This window comes from Eleutherodactylus coqui, chromosome 5 (genome assembly GCF_035609145.1).
Source record: "Eleutherodactylus coqui strain aEleCoq1 chromosome 5, aEleCoq1.hap1, whole genome shotgun sequence".
NCBI lineage: Eukaryota > Metazoa > Chordata > Amphibia > Anura > Eleutherodactylidae > Eleutherodactylus > Eleutherodactylus coqui.
Window position 1 is genome coordinate 270,392,131 of NC_089841.1, and position 19,300 is coordinate 270,411,430.

At 50.5% G+C, this 19,300-nt stretch overlaps 1 protein-coding gene across 1 annotated transcript in view; it reads left to right on the top strand.

Moving 5' to 3' along the window:
• The first annotated feature begins 4,053 nt into the window (after positions 1-4,053).
• GNA11 (G protein subunit alpha 11) overlaps positions 4,054-19,300 on the top strand; it is a 52,540-nt gene continuing 37,293 nt past the window's right edge. The window contains exon 1 of the mRNA XM_066604675.1: positions 4,054-4,381. Within this exon, the coding sequence (XP_066460772.1) occupies positions 4,246-4,381 (136 nt within the window). The 5' untranslated portion in view covers positions 4,054-4,245. The remainder of the gene's footprint in view (positions 4,382-19,300) is intronic.

Sequence of the window (19,300 nt, forward strand, 5' to 3'; positions counted from 1 at the left end):
CAGCGGTGATCTCCGGCGCACACTGTGACGTCAGTGTGCTCCCGGACACCTCCTCCCCGGAGGCTCTCGCGGAACCAAGTAGTAGGAGATGTCAGGGGAGGGAGAAGAGAATCCCGGCTGCACACTGACGTCACGGTGTGTTCTGGGATGAGCACTGCTAGTAGCGCTGCTTAGTTTATACTGGCAGGGGAACCACGGCCCCTGCAGGTACTCACCACTAGCGGGGTGAACGGCCGACAGCGGCCGCGTGTCAGCGACAATGGCTACGTGTGTCAGTGCTGACACGCGTGTCATAGGTTCGCCATCACAGAGTTACCTGGAAGCTTAACTGGAGCAACCAATGTCAGTCAGCTGCTACCAGGGCAAGTAGGATCATGGGGGCATCAGAAAAGGTCTAGGGGCGCATGACGAGAACATTGTTCTTTCTCTTTACAAGTCAATGGTCAGACCACACATGGAATATTGTGGACAGTTTGGGGCTCCGGTACTCAAGAAGGACATATCAGAGCTTGAACGGGTATAAAGGCGGCAAGTAAAGGAATAAATGGAATGGGCGGACTACAATACCCAGAGAGGTTATCAAAATCGGGATTATTTAATTTAAAAAAACGACAGCCGAGGGGCGCTCTAATAACTATGCATAGATATATCAGGGGTCAGTACAGAGATCTCTCCCATCATCTATTATACCCAGGACTGTAACAAGGGGATGCTCTAATAACTATGCATAGATATATCAGGGGTCAGTACAGAGATCTCTCTCATCATCTATTATACCCAGGACTGTAACAAGGGGGCACTATGATAACTATGTATAGATATATCAGGGGTCAGCACAGAGATCTCTCCCATCATCTATTAAACCCAGGACTGTAATAAGGGGGGCACTCTAATAACTATATATAATATATCAGGGGTCAGTACAGAGATCTCTTCCATCTATTATACTCAGGACTGTAACAAGGAGGCGCTCTAATAACTATGTATAATATATCAGAGGACAATACAGAAATCTCTCCCATCATCTATTATACTCAGGACTGTAACAAGGGGGCGCTCTAATAACTATGTATAATATATCAGGGGTCAGTACAGAGATCTCTCCTATCATCTATTATACCCAGGACTGTAACAAGGGGGTGCTCTAATAACTATGTATAATATATCAGGGGTCACTACAGAGGTCTTTCCCATCATCTATTATACCCAGGACTGCATTGAGGGGGCGCTCTAATAACTATGTACGAGGGGCCGCTGATAAGTCTTTGGCTTTACCCAGAAAGAAATGAGATAAGAAGATGAAACTTAACATTTATTCCACATCCTCTCCACTGATGCCAACACACTTCTTACATCGGTATTCCAAGTTCTGTAAGCCTTGATCTGGTGAATAAGGTGGGTGGTCAACCAGCTGGAAGCCTAGCTCCACCAGTTTTGCCGCGGTCGCTTGTGCAGTGTGAGCGGAGGCGTTGTCTTGCAGGAACAAGATTCCTTTGGACAGCTTGCCGCGCCTTTTGGCCTTCAGAGCTGCCTTCAATTGGTCCAAAAGTTCAATGAAATCCCTTGCATTGATGGTGAAACCATTGTGAAGGTCGTCCACTAGCAGCACACCCTCCTTATCCCAGAACACAGACGCCATCACCTTAGTGGCTGAGAACCACTGGGCCTCCACTCTTCTGACTGCTCCTTGGTTTCAGGGTCATACAAATAAATCCAGGTCTCATCCATAGTGACCAGTCGGTCCAGGAAGTTCTTATCAGTCCAGAAACGCTGACAAATGGGCCGGGAAGTTTTCCTTTTTCTGATCTGTTGTCAAACATTTGGTGACCCACTGTGCAGATGGCTTCTTCATGGATAATGACACAAACACGTTCACCAGAAATCCCCATGATGTCTGCTATTCCTGCAGCTGGCCGATTCTCCAGTATGAGGTTGTGCGCAGCATCGACGATCTCCGGAACAACAACCTCTCTCGGTCGTCCAGGACGTTCCTCATCGTTGGTGCTGAAGTGGCCCATTTTTCAAATTAACACCCTGCGGAATTAAATCCCGCACCACATTTCAATTTCCACTCGGGTTTTGTGCAGATTTTCTCCATAGTGTGCGGATGAGATTTTCAAAATCTCATCCCCTTTGCAGCTACGGCTGCTGTTAACTTCACAGCAAATCTGCCCCCAGTGGTAGTAGTGACCCCCTATATTGGCCCCAGTAATAATAGTGACCCCCTATATTGGCCCCAGTAATAATAGTGACCACCTATATTGGCCACAGTAGTATTAACCCCCTTAGTAATATTACCCCCCCCACACAGTAGCCCCAGTAATAATAACCCCTAACCCATATACTTACCTCCTCCTTGCAGTCAGCGCGGCTCCTCCTCTGCTTAGTGCTGATCCCCGATGCACACTAACAGCAGTGTGTGCGCCATGAACGTTTCTTCCCCTGTCCTCTCCTGCAGAACTAAGGAGGAGAAGACTCAGGGGAGGAGGATCCCGGGTGCACACTGACGTCAGAGTGTGCACTGGGATCAGCGGAACTGTGTGATCACCGACGGGGAGCTGTGGCCGATAATCACTACAGTAGCGTGCAGCCGACGGCACAGGTACCTCAGGTTCGCCACTACGGACCCTCGGTCAGAGCCCCTGACTGCCGCTCGCGGAGCTCATTTAGAGCAAAGAAGATTCCATCACCAACATAGAAGGGGGGCTTTACTGTAAGAGCAGTGAGACCGTGGAGCGCTCTCCTAAGGACGCGGCGATGGTGATACGATAGAAGAGGTTCTGTCCGTCCGTCTTGAGTGTTACAATATTACATGTTGTATCCCTGATTACTCAGAAGGGTCGATGATCCGGGGATTATACCGATTGCCAGACTTGAGTCGGAAGAAATGTTTTCCCCTTAAAGGGGTTGTCCCGCGAAACAAAGTGGGTCTATACACTTCTGTATGGCCATATTAATGTACTTTGTAATGTACATTGTGCATTAATTATGAGCCATACAGAAGTTATTCACTTACCTGTTCCATTGCTGGCGTCCCCGTCTCCATGGTGCCGTCTAATTTTCAGCGTCTAATCGCCCGATTAGACGCGCTTGCGCAGTCCGGTCTTCTGCTTTTCTGAATGGGGCCGCTCGTGCCGGAGAGCGGCTCCTCGTAGCTCCGCCCCGTCACGTGTGCCGATTCCAGCCAATCAGGAGGCTGGAATCGGCAATGGACCGCACAGAAGACCTGCGGTCCACCGAGGGTGAAGATCCCGGCGGCCATCTTCACAAGGTAAGGAAGAAGTCACCGGAGCGCGGGGATTCGGGTAAGTACTATCCGTTTTGTTTTTTTTAACCCCTGCATCGGGTTTGTCTCGCGCCGAACGGGGGGCTATTGAAAAAAAAAAAAAACCCCGTTTCGGCGCGGGACAACCCCTTTAAATGAGGAAACTTGGCTTCTACCTCATTGTTTTTTTTCCCTTCCTCTGGATCAACAGGGGGGGGGGGGGGGGGTAACAGGCTGCACTGGGTGGATAGGGGGCTTTTCCCGCCTTACACACTATGTTACTAGGAGAACGCTCCCATAAAGAGCCTCGGCTCGCTTCGCCACGCCTTGTCGCGGTTGGTTTGTCCGTGGCATGGGCTAGTGTTATATTGTCAGAGAGGATTGGCGGCCGTGTGCGCCACACGCCCCTCCTTCAGGTCTAACATGGCGCCTGCCCTGCTGACCGATGAACGGACGATTCCTTATAAACTGACAATGTATCCCTGAAGTAATTCTGGCAAGCAGTGACGGTCAGGATCATGGCAGCTATGAGGGGGGCACCAGGAGATATGTCACTGCAGACCAGAATGCTAGGCCATGATTGCCATGGTAACCGTGTCAGTACATGGCCATTCTTCCGCTACCCACAGTTCCTCGCACCCACGTCCCAGCATCTACGGAAAGAGCACAACTAACCCTGACGTGCACGACGTCACACGGACACGTGACCAGCGGCTCTGTGATTGGTCGGCTCGGCTGCCTTTTACGGAATCTTTTCTGACAGCGGGTTAGGTTGTAGCAGCTCCGGGGGTTCAGAAAGCGGAAACCCCGGTCACGGCCAGACGGGGAGGGGAAGTCCTTGGTGTCCGCCCCCTCCCTCCTCCTGTATGCACGGCTGGATGCTCGGCGCCCTGTGAGGAGGCTCGGAGAGCGGGGTGGTGAGCGAGTGTCCCCCCGGGTGGGAGAGGCCCCCGGTGCGGGCCGTGCTGCCGGGGGAAGGGATGACTCTAGACTCCATGATGGCCTGCTGTCTGAGCGAGGAGGTGAAGGAATCCAAGAGGATCAACGCCGAGATCGAGAAGAAGATCAAGAGGGACAAGAAGGAGTCCCGCCGAGAGCTGAAGCTGCTACTGCTAGGTACCGGGCGGCGGGGGCGGCGCTGGCATATGCGGCCGGCCGGGGGGCGCGGATGTGTCACTAGGAGGGGGGCTGCATGCTGGGGGACCCTCAGCTACCCCCACCCCCTTAGAGGAGTCCCATCCGTAGACGCCAGTGCCCCATGGGGGAGACCCTCAGCTACACCCACCCCCCCTAGAGGAGCCCCATCCGTAGACGCCAGTGCCCCATGGGGGAGACCCTCAGCTACCCCCACCCCCTTAGAGGAGTCCCATTCGTAGATGCCAGTGCCCCATAGGGGAGACCCTCAGCTACCCCCACCCCCTTAGAGGAGTCCCATCCGTAGACACCGGTGCCCCATGGGGGAGACCCTCAGCTACCCCCACCCCCCCTTAGAGGAGTCCCATCCGTAGACGCCAGTGCCCCATGGGGGAGACCCTCAGCTACCCCCACCCCCTTAGAGGAGTCCCATCCGTAGACACCGGTGCCCCATGGGGGAGACCCTCAGCTACCCCCACCCCCTTAGAGGAGTCCCATCCGTAGACGCCAGTGCCCCATGGGGGGACCCTCAGCTACCCCCACCCCCTTAGAGGAGTCCCATCCGTAGACGCCAGTGCCCCATGGGGGAGACCCTCAGCTACCCCCACCCCCTTAGAGGAGTCCCATCCGTAGACGCCAGTGCCCCATGGGGGAGACCCTCAGCTACCCCCACCCCCCCCAAGAGGAGCCACATCCGTAGACACCAGTGCCCCATGGGGGAGACCCTCAGCTACACCCACCCCCTTAGAGGAGTCCCATCCGTAGACACCGGTGCCCCAATGGGGGGACCCCCAACTACCCCTACCCCCGTAGAGGAGCCCCATCCGTAGACATCAGTGCCCCAATGGGGGGACCCCCAACTACCCCTACCCCCCTAGAGGAGCCCCATCCGTAGACACCAGTGCCCCATGGGGGAGACCCTCAGCTACACCCACCCCCCTAGAGGAGCCCCACTCGTAGACACCAGTGCCCCATGGGGGGGGGAGACCCTCAGCTACACCCACCCCCCTAGAGGAGCCCCATTCGTAGACACCAGTGCCCCATGGGGGGGGGGACCCCCAACTACTCCTACCCCCGTTGAGCCCCATCCGTAGACATCAGTGCCCCAATGGGGGGACCCCCAACTACCCCTACCCCGTAGAGGAGCCCCATCCGTAGACACCAGTGCCCCAATGGGGGGACCCCCAACTACCCCTACCCCCGTAGAGGAGCCCCATCCGTAGACATCAGCGCCCCAATGGGGGGACCCCCAACTACCCCTACCCCCCTAGAGGAGCCCCATCCGTAGACACCAGTGCCCCATGGGGGAGACCCTCAGCTACCCCTAATCCACAAGAGGATCCCCATCTGTAGACATCAGTGCGCCATGGGGTGGACCCTCGGATACCCCCCCCATGCCCCTAGAGCCCCATTCGTACACATCAGTGCCCCATGGGAAGACCCTCAGCTATCCTCACGCCCCTAGAGGAGCCCCATCTGCAGACGACATTGCCCGTATGTAGCGCCCACCGGTGGTAGCGGGGTCTTCTGTTCCACATATGACGACTCACATCTGCTGGACGTTTTGCCCGCATCCTGCTCCTTACGCCACAGATATCCACGACACAAGCGGATGCCAACCCCGCGCCCCTAATGGGCCTCAAAATAGGATATTCTGCGTTGTTGGTTTTTTACACTCCGGTAATTCTCAGGTCTGAATGGCTCCGCGTAAAACAGCACCGCGTGTTTCCAAGGAAACGTGCGTCCGGACCGCGCTCTCCATTGGTTATCGTACACATCAACTACATGTGGCGCTAACTCCCTATGCCCCGCAGGACGGTCGGGGGAGTACGGGGGTCGTTGTAATGCCTGATCCTTCTCTTCCTGCGGGTTCGGCCGCGGCGTATTCCCCAGGCAGCTGTAGACGGCTGCTGCTGCGCACTCCTCCGTTCCTGTAGCGAGCGGCGTTGCTGGACGGGGTTTTATAGTGACAGCCACAAGGTCCCCGCACCTCCAGCGTTGGTGTACCGCGTACAGGGGGCGCTGTGGGCTGCTGGCGGGTTGTTCTAGAATCAGTTATGTGGGGGATGTACTGTTACGTGCGCCGATCCTCGTATGAGCGAGTGATGTTACCGCTAATCCGTTCGCAGTTGTTGGCGCTCGTGTAGAACACTTAGGCAGATCACTGCTGAGTCTCGCTCAGCGCTTCACCTTCTACGTATTCGCGGAGCGGGCAGATATAACGAGAATGAGCGAACCACCAAATTTATATTTATTTTTAAGCTTGGCTGAAAGTGAACGGCGAATGACAAGTGCGGCCGCCTCGCGCCCAGACGGAACGGTTCTTGCGCATTTTAGTTCCTTTGAGAGAATCGTTCCATGTGAACCGGCCCTAACTGAACAGTCTCATCACCGGGCGTGAGACGCCCTAAATAATGGGTTTCCGCGTACAATTCTGTAAAGTTCTGGACTCCTGGTCCCTCTAGAGGAGTCGGCGCCCGCCCAATCCTGCCAGCTGTCTGCCAAGGTTTAGTCTGAGACTCGTCTACTTACCTGCTTTCTTAAAGCGGTTTTCCCACTAAAGTCATATTTTCTACCTACAAGAAGATAAGCATCTGCTGGGGGTCCGCTCACCGGGACCCCCAATGATCCTGAGAACTGGGCACATTGAGCGGCTGTTTACTACACGTCTCATGATCTTCTGTCCCGTAGTAGTAAATAGACCGGCGGTCGATCACGTTGCCCCATTCACACGAGGCCATCAAGGGGCATCGTTCTCAGGATAACTGGGGATCCCGGGTATCGGGCCCTGTTCACATCAGGCATTCGGGGTGCAGCATTATGGGGGGATCCCAGCATTTGACGATGGGGATGAATGAGTGATAAAATGGTGGAACTTCTGGTGTCGGAGGATGTGTTTACTAGAACAGCTCCCTCTGTGTGAATGGTTAGCAGGTCTGTAGCTGTAAGCAGTTGTCATAAAAGACGGTCAATGGGGGGCGCTAAAACACCATAATGGATGCGAGGGAAAGGGCTAGAAGCCAGCATGCTCTTGTGCCCCGCGTGTGATGGAGCGCATGTCTCCTGCTGGAGCTGGTTGGCCGTGTTGAGCTTCACCTTTAGTGTTCCTCGTGTTGGCCGGTCCCGGGGGGCTTCTACCTGGTAGAGTGTGCAGATGGTAAACTGACCGGCCTCAGGTGGCTCCTCCTCTACGGGACACTTTGTAAGCGACTGAGCTCTAGTTATGTAGAATATTTCCTATTAACGACCTTCTGGCAGAAGCCAAAGAATGCGAGACGGTGAAAGATCTGACTCGGAGCCGGCAGGTGCCGCGGGTTGTGTCAGGGAGTTGTCGAGCGCTTGCGTCCTCAAGCCATGATCTTCACATCTAATTGACAAGGACTTGACAGACAATCGGCGCGGAAGAGATGAAGCAAGGCTTAGTAACTTTCCAGGACGTAACATCCGAGGTCTGCGCCTACAAACCACAAATGGTGGAAGCCACATGGATACCATAAAGGGGTTGTCCGTATAAAAACCTCCGTAATACAGATCTCTCTTCTGAAGGTGTTTCCTCAGACCCCGTGAGCATCGGTTTCCCTCCATATTTGTTATATTTCGTGTCGGGCACCTAGGGATCTGTGTTTGCCTAAATAAAAAATAATTCAAATATGGAGCCAAAAAAAATAGATCCTGCTGCGTTATCGAAAAACGGCCATAAAAAAACGGCCATATGAGTAGCCCTATACATTTACATTAGCGGCGTATTACTGTCCCCTCAACACCGACCTCAGAAAACAGGAACCTGCTGGTCTCCGCGTTCTACTCCGATCCAGGCCTGTGTTTACAGGATGTCACAGGCTTCTGTAGCCAATCACGGACTTCATCACTGGAGCACCGAGGTCTGTGATTGGCTGCCGAAGCTTGTGTCAGCCCGTATGTAAGGGGGCCTGGAGTGGGCGTTGTACCAACCACGTGCGGCTGGTACAGAAGGAGACTACTGTACATGAGGAGCGGAGTGCTGCCGTGTCCTGAGATGAAACAAGAGGGCTATAAAGTGCTGCGCCCCCAAGTGTTTCCTTTGAGTTGTACAGACTTCTGGGACGTCTAATAAACAATCCCGTTACTGAGCGAGCTCTGACCCCCCCCCCCCCCCCCCTCCTCCATCGTCAAAGCGCTAACCTGGAATACAACTGGGTAAAATCCATATTAGACATAGAAGCTGTACGCGGAGACATCCAATAATAGGGTAAGTCTAAGGAGGGACAAGATGTGCCTGCAGCTTCTAGCAGGTGTTTTGTCTCGGCCTGGTCTTGGATCACAGCTACACTGCTCAGTCCTGCTGTATAGTGTTCTCCATACTGTTACTAGAGAGAGATGAGGTGCGGGTGCCTGCAGTGTATAGAGCCATCAAAGCCTTCACCCACCAGCTCAGAGAAGTCTGAGAATTCGAGATGGGCGTTGTATAATGGATAGAAATGGTGCTACTCGTGTGCGCACACGACAGCTTATTCCGAAAACTCGTCTGGAACTTGAGTCGTGCTGTAAAGGTGTGCTCCAGCATCCGGATGAGGAACCTGAAAGAATGCTGCCTGGTCGTTCTACGCAGAAGAAAGCATTTTAATCTGATTTTTGTTTGCGTCACACTTTCTCCCCATGTGTGCAGCAAGAATGGGCGAGACCTCGGTATCCCAGCGGGTAACAGAATACCGGTCGTATCGCAGACTTCTCCTCCAGGCTTGTGCACTAGATATTGTGTTCCCGTGTACTTCCTCCGGTGCTGGATTACAGGCCAGTAAGTAGGGGATTATGTAGCGGCATGAACACGGGAGCCGTGTGCCCTTCTGACACTGTGAGCGCCTTGGTAAGTGGTCGGCTAATATGGCCTGGCAGACTTGTAAACCCCTTGCGGGCCATAGTTACCAGGCCAATACGGGTTGTAGTGCCACAGAGCGAAGTATGGGCGGGTAATTCATTGTAGCCGCGGCGTTGTCAGATGTCTCTGTGTATGAGGATGGATCAACCAGCTTCTGGCGGTCGGGAGAGCGGTGATCTACTGTATGAACATCGGTGAGTGCGTTGGACTCCTCCGGCCACCCGATGCGTTGTTTTTAAGGGGGGGGGGGGGGGGGGGGATCCGCGCACATTGCATGTGTCCCTACGAATGACTGACAGAACTTCAGCCCATCTGATCTTCTTAGACTTTGCGGGGAGGGGAAATAATTATGGCAACATCTTCCTCTCCTTATTCGCGCCTTCAGCTTGTCTGACATCTGTGTGCGGCCGAGCTTTGGGGGAGCGGTGGAGGCTGTGGCCCCTCCGACTCTATTGCTGATTTTTTTTTTTTTTTGGCCCTCGTTCACCTAGATGGACCCTCCTTCTCCTAGGCTGCTGGTGCTGTGAATCTGCCCAGTGGGTGGTCTCCACCGTCTGCTGTCGAGCTGGACGTCCCCAATCCACAGGGGGAGCTAAGCAGATGCCCCTCCGGATTTGACATGAATGGTTCACATGCTTGAACACATTAGACTAAAGTTGATTGATTTCAACCAAAACGATCATTTCTAGGGTAAAACTTGGTCAGCAATTATTTTAATTGATCTTCTCGGGGGTTGACTGGGGTTATGGGCGACTATACATTTTGCTTAAATCACCAATTTTTAAATATAAATTAACCAGAAAAGTGTGTGTGTGTGTATGTATGTATATATATATACTAGCGTACCCGTCGCGCGTTGCTGCGAAGACAAGCATGCATACATTCGTTTTTATATATCTAGATAACAACCAATCACAGCGCAGCTTTCAAGTTACCTCAGCGGTATAATATATAACAACCAATCACAGCACAGCAGCTTTCATGTTACCTCAGTGGTATAAGTAGCAACCAATCACAGCACAGCTTTCATTTTACCTCAGCATTCTCAATATCCAGCAATTGTCTTGCGAAACGTTCGGCGGATGCATCATTTTGTAGTTGAACACGCCTCCCGTCGCTCGTAATGCCTTTTGCTTTCGTGCTTGAGATGGAAATCAAACGATCTTTGTCTGGGGGGCATAACTGTCGACGATGCTCGTAGGGTAGTTGTACTATGCCAGTAATCTTCCCAGGAGTGTACTCAGCAACTTCCTAAAGTCTCATGGCGATTGGATGAATGGTGTAGTAATGCATAAAGGACAGACACAGACAGACATTTATATATATCAGGAAGTGAGAGAATTACATTCCGTACGTAAAATTTGGACGCTAATTATTTTGCGCTTAGAATTGAATAATTGAGTTGGGACCTATTAACTTTTCCTATTTATGACATAATCAATGCTCATGCCAAATTTCACGTTTCTATGACATTGGGAAGTGAGAAAATTAGATTCCATACGTAAAATTTGGACGCTAATTGTTTGGCTCTTAGAATTGAATAATCGTGTTGGGACCCATTAACTTTTCCTATTTATGACATAATCAGTGCTCGTGCCAAATTTCATGTTTCTACGACCTCGCGAAGTGAAAGAATTAGTGGCAGTGATGGAAATCAAACGATCTACGTGGGGGGGGGGGGGTCGTAACTGTCGACGACGCTCGCACGCACGCCATTTATCATAGCATAATTGTACTATGCCTATAATCTTCCCAGGAGTGTACTCAACAACTTCCCAAAGTTTCATGGCGATCGGATGAATGGTGTAGTAGCGCATAAAGGACAGACAGACACACAGACATACATTCAATTTTATATATATATTAGAAGAAGGTGTGTGTGTGTGTACACATATACATACGCGCGCGCGCACATATACATATATATAAGACTGACTGACTCGCCAAAAGTTCTCCAACTTCTCAATGTCGTAGAAACATGAAATTTGGCGCAAGCATAGATTATCTCCAAAATAGGAAAAGAAATTGGGTCCCAACTCGATTATTCAATTTTAGCGCAAAAGAATTGGCGTTGAAATTTAACGTACATAATCTAAATCTCTCACTTCCCAATGTCATAGAAACGTGAAATTTGGCACAAGCATTGATTGTCATAAATATGAAAAGTTAATGGGTCCCAACTCAATTATTCAATTCTAAGCGCCAAAGAATTAGTGTCCAAATTTTATGTATGTAATCTAATTCTCTCACTTCCTGATGTCATTTTACATAAAGGAAACGTCGCATGGTTTCCTCCACGTGGTGTTTCCTGGGTAACGCAGAGAACTATGCAAAATGGTGAACATATGTTTTTCCTCAGTATCTCTAAAGTAACCACGACTTCATAAGACTTTCCGTGTGAACACCAGATAAACACCAGTACCAAATTAACTCGGGCGAAGGCGGGTATATCAGCTAGTATATGTACACACACAACACACACCGACTTTTTTTTCTAATCGTATATTTCCTGGTCATAGACAATGGGGGCGGCCCTCTTGCCTGAGCGGCATTTCACAGCATTTAGTGATAATACTTTACAGCAGTCTTAACATTTTTATTTTTTTAAAGAATTTTTGGTAATAAAAAAAACCAAAACCTGTTTAACACGTGATTTTCTAGAAGGTCCGTTTCTGATGACACATTCCCTTTAGCATGAAGTTACGTTTGTGGGAAACCTTTTTATGAAGTTGTCTAAAAGGAAATACTCTTTATTGCCCGAAGCGGCGAATCGCAGCCCAACTTTCAAAGTGATTTTGAATAATAAATTCTGTCGTTCGATTTTCATTTGGCTCCTAATTTTCAGTCTTGGATCCTTTTTGTCTGGATCCCTGATGGTCTTGTTTCCCGTATGGACAGAAGAAGCCAAAATGACAACCTTGTACCTGCAGTTAAGGTGCCAATCCTGCCAAGGCTTACTGCCCCTCAGACTAGGAGTGATGAAGAACTGGTGGCACCAAGACCAAAGCAATCTCTATGCGGCCCCACATTTAGAGAACTGATGAGGGATGTGGAGCTTCCGAGCGCAACAGAAAATAACTTGCAAGGATACAACTGGAAATGTTTTGAGAACTCGTAAAGATGAAAAATACCGAAACTTGTGTGAAAATTGAAGATGGAACAATGCCTGTATAGCGCCATCTGTAACAAGACAGCATTCCTGCAAGTTGGTGTCTGACCTGTAACAGATGGCCTAATAAGTCTCCTCACACTTTCTAAAAGCAGTCAGAGAAAATGGCCATATACTTACTAAGGAGGGCATATAGCTGCATCCCCTCAGCAGGCAGGTAGCAAACTACCAAATGTCGTCACACTTTCTAGGTTCGCTCCTTAAAGGGGTTGTCCCGCGCCGAAACGGTTTTTTTTTTTTTTTTCAATAGCCCCCCGTTCGGCGCGAGACAAACCCGATGCAGGGGTTTAAAGAAAAAAACGGATAGTACTTACCCGAATCCCCGCGCTCCGGTGACTTCTTACTTACCTTGTGAAGATGGCCGCCGGGATCTTCACCCTCGGTGGACCGCAGGGCTTCTGTGCGGTCCATTGCCGATTCCAGCCTCCTGATTGGCTGGAATCGGCACACGTGACGGGGCGGAGCTACACGGAGCCCCATTGAGAAAAGACGAAGACCCGGACTGCGCAAGCGCGTCTAATTTGGCCATTAGACGCTGAAAATTAGACGGCTCCATGGAAACGGGGACGCTAGCAACGGAACAGGTAAGTGAATAACTTCTGTATGGCTCATAATTAATGCACAATGTACATTACAAAGTGCATTAATATGGCCATACAGAAGTGTATACCCCCACTTGGTTTCGCGGGACAACCCCTTTAAGCAGAGCAATTTCCCATCGTATAACAAATTTGTATTTAGTGCGGTCGGCTCAAGAGACGTCCTACAGGAAGCCGCCTGCCTCCGATTCAAGATGGTCAACTGCCATCTTCATTCTTAAAGGAGTTCAATCTGGAATCGTCTTCATCAAATCTGAGGGGGGGTAGGGGGGGACACACTCGTCGTGATCTAAATAATTGTTCACACACAGAAATTTGAGACTGTTCTGCACTTAAAACAAACAGACTGAGCCGAGACCTAAATATTAATCAGTCCACTGAGCTCAGGACAGTTTTATGATGCGTCTTATCTCTCCTTCAACACATGGTAGGAGATGCAGCACCACCTAGTGAATGGCAACAGCACGGCCATGATGGCTCCCTGGGGACAAGGTGAATAGTACATTTTTGTGCTAAAATATCCACCTTCAATTACCAAAAACCCATCTAAAGCAGAGCGTGGGTTCTGTAGCGTCCAGCCCAGAGGGTCATGGAGGACGCGGCAACCGGCTCCATTAAATGTCAGCTGGTCTTGTTACAATTGGCGCAATTTATTTTGCCGCGTGTGCAGGTAGCGTAAGAACTTGTCCTTTCATCGCACTATGAAGGTCACTGTAGTGCTGGAAGTGGATGGTTTAGTAGAGCTGTGTGATGGCATCGCTGGCACTTCTGTGTGGGTGTAAGGGGGTTGTCCAGGGTTAGGAAAATGAAGAAAAGTCACATCTGTCCCCTTTTGGTTGTGTTCGGTTTTACAGCTCTGCTGCATTGAAATGATTGGGGCTGAGCTGCAATACCATATACAACCTGTGGACAGGTGTGGTGCTGTTTTTGAAAGATCACAGCCATGTTTTTTAATTGTGGACTTTTGTATGTAAAATACCGCTAAAGGCCCATTTTAGATGGGACAAGTGTTGGGCAAACGATGCCCGCCCCTCGCCCCTGCATACACTCACTGTTGCTGCACGGGAGCTAGTATCGCTGGCTCACAGCTGGGCACCAGGAGATTTCTCTCCTCGCTCTCTCAACAAGAGCCACCATGCTTGAGAAGAACATACAACCGCCGATAGAAGTTGTCAGATGGCTCTGCAGGAGTTGTAGGGTCACATCTGACCAAGAGTGAGGGCTGGATGGAGGTGTTCAAGTTGATGAGATTTGGACCCAAGAACCCAGCAAGGATCCACTTATATTCCGTGTCCGAAACTAGAAACAAAAGCGCACAACGGATCGGCTCAACGCTAGTGTGAAAGAGCCCTTTATCAATGTTTGAGGACTCGGTGGGCATAACTAAGGCAGTCAAGGACTGTATTTGCCAAGGGCCACAAGCCTATTGGTCTCTGTATGGTGGCAGCCGGTCATCTACAACTGGATGCTTGACTTTGATTTCCGATCACATTGAGTGATGGAGTAGTAATAATGTGGAGGCCTAATGAGATTATGGCTGCCCTGCAGTTGGCATCCTTGTGTTTCCGCTGTAAGTCCCAGCGCCAAATGCAGAAGAAGTGCTGAACTTCAGATCTATCCTTTTAAAGTTTTCCCCATTTTCAGTCGGAGGTTGTTGGAACCTGTATAGGTGTGATGCAATCCGGGGTCATACCTGAGCTCGGTACTACCAAGAATGGAATTGCTGTTTCCTTGCTTGGCAGCGTTTTAGGGACCGCGTTTGACTTGTTTAAGCAGAGCCGGTCCTCGGCGGTAGACTTGGAATGAATCTGGGCATTCTTCCTGCGTCCAACTGCATGTATTCTGCTGGTTGAGGTCTACAGCCCCGGGCGTATTCTGGGCCTCAAACATGGCTGCCGCGCACATCCCGCTGTCTGTGTCCTGTATGTTGGACGCCGTATTCTTGGGTCTTCTTTCCTATTAACAGTTTTTAGTGATTTCAGGAAGGAATAGAACACCTAGTATAAAACAGAGCGGCTTCAGGGTACCATGATCCTTCCCGGGCCCCTGAAACCAGAAACCCCGTCCAGATCTGCAGCGAGTACACCAGCCAATCGGCATGTGCATTACACTGGTAAAAGACCTGTATTGCTGCAGTGCATGGACTGGCGGGCTGTCCAGTAGCGCCTCTCTACTGTACAGTGCGGTACTGCCCTCTACCTGTGCACGGACTATTTGGATCCCAGATTAGGGCTGTCTGCACACCAGCAGATGTGCATCCGCCTCCGGATTCTGCAGCAAAAAGAAAATCAGTTGAGTTTTCTTTTTTTTTTTTTTTTTTTTTTTTTCCCGCTCGTGGAAGAAAAATCGCAGTATGTTCTATTTTTGCGCAGAGTCTGCACGGACTCCTTCCATTGAAGTCTATGGAAGCCGTCCAATCTGCGGCCCTTCTGCAATGACATTGCGATGACACAGGAAAAGCAGAGGTTTAAAAAAAAAAAAACACAAAAAAACTATACTGCACGTGTCTAACTCTGTGCGGCTCATCCGCAGTACAGAGAAGGTAGGCAGGTAAGCGCGGATGCCGGCCTGAGGCGGGTCCAGGGTATTTTACCTGTAGGTTATACCATATGCATGGATTAAAGGCTCATATAATAGCTGAGACACGTACAGATTTAACTGTAACACGGAGAGGAGTGTTTGGGTAGGTGTGCAGCGCGGCCTACTAGACTGCGGAGTCCGGGATGTGACTGTCAGATCGCCTGCTTGCCAGTCCCTCACTGCCACCCTCAAAGTTAGCGCTCCGCCCATTGAGCGGTCTGCTCTTCTTTGTCCTCTTTATGGTGTGAGGTCACATGATGGGCAGAAGGGCAGCCAAATCCTCTGACTGACCAGGAAATCGGTGCCACCTTGTCCTACCAACCCGACGTGACTGCTTGCCTTTTAAAGAAGACTACACTTACACATGATGGCTTATTCTGAATGTGCGGAATAACCCCTTCTGGCCATTGGAGGAACTTGTACCCTGCATTCCTCACCAGTCCCCCAACCTGCAAGCTCTACGGGGATACTCACGCAAATGAGGTGTATATGTTTATGTATAAACAGCATTATTTTGGCACCTCTTGGGGTACAAAATCTCTTCTACACTTATGAATTGAACCTAGAAGGAAGGAATGCCGCATCTAACGGGAGAGGAGCGTGGAGGAGTCTCCATCCTTCTATCTCTGGCAGTGAGAATCCAGCAACTTGGGTCAACGTTACTTAATCCCTTACCGCCCGTAGAAGACAAGTAGATTAGCCGGCTGTTGGCACGGCCATGCGTATGTCCTTGACTGCCTTTACTAGGTGTGCCAGTGCCGCCATCCCCTGAGGCGCGTCCGGTTTTACCCAGAGAGGCTTTGTTCTTGGGACGATAAGGGATTTCTTTTCCAATGGATGGGGAGATAAGCTGCCTTCCCTTGGACAGTGAAGAACCGCGGTGACTCCCCATGACAACATGACTTGTAGGTTTAGGACGGTGCGGTGGAACTCGCTGCTGACGGTGTTCTCCACAGTGCTGGTTATCCCTCGCCCTGCTTTGGAGATGCTGAACAGCTAGATTTCGTAACTCGCGGTACACGACTTTGCTGTCCGTTTTTATGGCGCGTTCAATAAAACAAGTTTTAAAAAAAATTAATTGGGTAAATTTGAAGTGATTTGCCCATTTTGCTAGTTCTCACGCTGACTATTATGTGAACACAAGATCGGTGACAGTTTACGTCGCTTCATGGCGGTTTTCCTTGCTCGCTGGTATTTTGTGCCCAATCACTGTTTAGCAGCACTTGCTTTGTGGCATTCCTTCTCGGTCTACATGTCGTAGTAGTCGTATGTCCCTTCCCGGGGCTCGCAGCACTCTTCTTGCGTCTGGTGCTTCTGTAGTCGGAGAAGTGCGCCAGAGCTGCCCGTACACAGAAGATCGAGGTTTGGCTATTCGCCATCCATCTTCTGAAATTTGTTGTGATGGCGAACTTCTGTCTGCCCGAAGTCATGTGATGGGCATTGGGCTGGTCGGGGCTCAGTTGGTCAGACGGATTATCTAGAATCGTGTGTTCAGCCGCTTCTGTCTGCTGCTTTGATGATTGGGTTGTTCATACAATCTGCTGATCGGCTGCCATCAAACTCCGTGCAACTAACTTTATTTTGGAGGTTTCATCGCAAAATCGCACACCTGAGAAGCAGCACAAAGCCGCGGGGCGCAGCTCCTGGGCCTCATGCGCTGCACACTGGTGGTTTTCCATGTAACACTTTTCTTTTCCCTCTTCTTCCTCCTTGTAGTTTCCTGCTACTTTCTTAAGGTGTGTGTGTGTGTGTGTGTACCCCCCCCCCCCCCCTTGTGTATTAACTGTTTTCGTTCCACTGATTAAATGTGTGTATTTGTACTTGTGCAATCCCATTGGCCACATACTGGTTTTCCCTGAAAATAAGCCCCACCCCTATTTTTAGAGGATGGGGTCTTCGCGCTGCTGCAGTACTTAACGCTGACAGGATTCTCTTCCGGTGACTGGACTTTAAATACCCCACCTCCGGAAAGTGCTTCGATTGGATCGAGTGCCAGCCAATCAAAGCTGGCGCTTGATGAACCAATCACAGCGCTTACCGGAGGTTGGATATTCAAAGCCCCGTTACCAGGAGAAGAGAATCCTGTTAGCAGCAGCGCGAGGACCAGCGTGAGGGACACAAGACAGCTGGGTAAGTATGACACCCCTGAAAATAAGACACTGTGCCTCTTTTGAGGTAAAAATTAATATAAGACAGGGTCTTATTTTCGAGGAATCTGGCTGCAGTGCTGCTGCAGGGAGCTAGTATCGCTGACTCACAGCTTTTATGCAGGATGAGCTGATTGCTCAGTGTAAATAGCAGCTGGTCAGTACTGAACGGCCGCTGTGTTAAGTCAATGGAGAGGGGCAGGGGAGCAAGGAGTGAAATCTGCAGCCGCCCCGGCCCCCTGTTGGCCGCTCTGTGAGCGAGCCAGCGCTACTAGCTCGCTGCAGCAGCAGCACCGCAGCGAGGACACACAGGGTTGAGTGGCAGGCATCGTTTGCCCGACATTCACCCGTGTAAACCCATCTTTATAGGACATAGCTTGCAATCTTGATACGACCCTTTTTTTAGGCACTTTGACCTAGAAATGCTGTCTTGTGTCTCCCTGCTCGTTGGTGAATAGCGGGGTTTGCTTCCTTATGGACTAATCCGTAGACTGAAGCAATCCTATTATGTAAGGAGGGATTATCTAATGGCTGCCCGTCACCCAGAGCTGTAAGTAAGTGGCTTGGCAGCCGAGCGGACAACCTATTAAAGTCTTATTGGTTCCCTGATCTGTTGTGATACGCTGCGGACGTTGTCCCCCTCCCTCCTTGTGTAAACACTCCACCGCCCTCTAACAATACTACACCCCACAGCAGGCACTGCTTGTCCCGTACGCTCCGGCCGCTAAAAGAATGACATAACCAAAATGTCTGGAGGCCCCTGTAGAGCGGCCACATGGGCGTCTGCCCCGGACCGTGGCGCCATGAGGTTATAGAGCCAAGTCCTTTGTGCACATTCTGGGCGGAGCCATCAGTGATTGCCAGCTGTGTAGGAATACCAGGAAGGCTGTCAATCACTGATGGCTCCGCCCACTGGACCAGCAAAGATGTAGTTACAACAAAGTTCTACGAAACCTTTCCCCATAAAACTTTTTATATCGGTCCGCTCGGCTCCCCCGGCTCTGTAACCTCATGCCGGCAGACTGGACACCATGTTCAATGTAACGGACTCCCTTTACGTTGTCCAAGGCCGGTCCACCTACTCGCAGCTACCATTAGTGGATATACTGCTATACTATACATTGAACTTCCTAATGATGCATTAAGCACTCCTGATCCATCTCATAGCCGCCTCCCGAAATCCAGTAGATTATGTTGTCAATCTGCCTCTATGGACTCCAAGTTGTTGAGAAAAACGCATATGGATGAGGTTTTGGTTTCTAAGGCAACTTTCACATCTGCGTAAGAAGCCGGACAAAATGGTGCAGCATCCTTTTTTTTGGGGGGGGGGGGGGGGGGGGGGCGGGCACAAAACTTTTCTAAAAAAAAAAAAAAAAGTGTGACCCTCCCCCCATCATACGGCGTGGCTGGAGCCGTGCCAACTAGACAATGGCCGAGGTCTGTCTACATCAGTTTGCACAGAACATGCAGATTTTGATGTGCATTTTACTACGACCTTTAACCCCCTTAAAGGGAACCTGTTGAATCATAAACTAAGTTATGCTGCTGTTC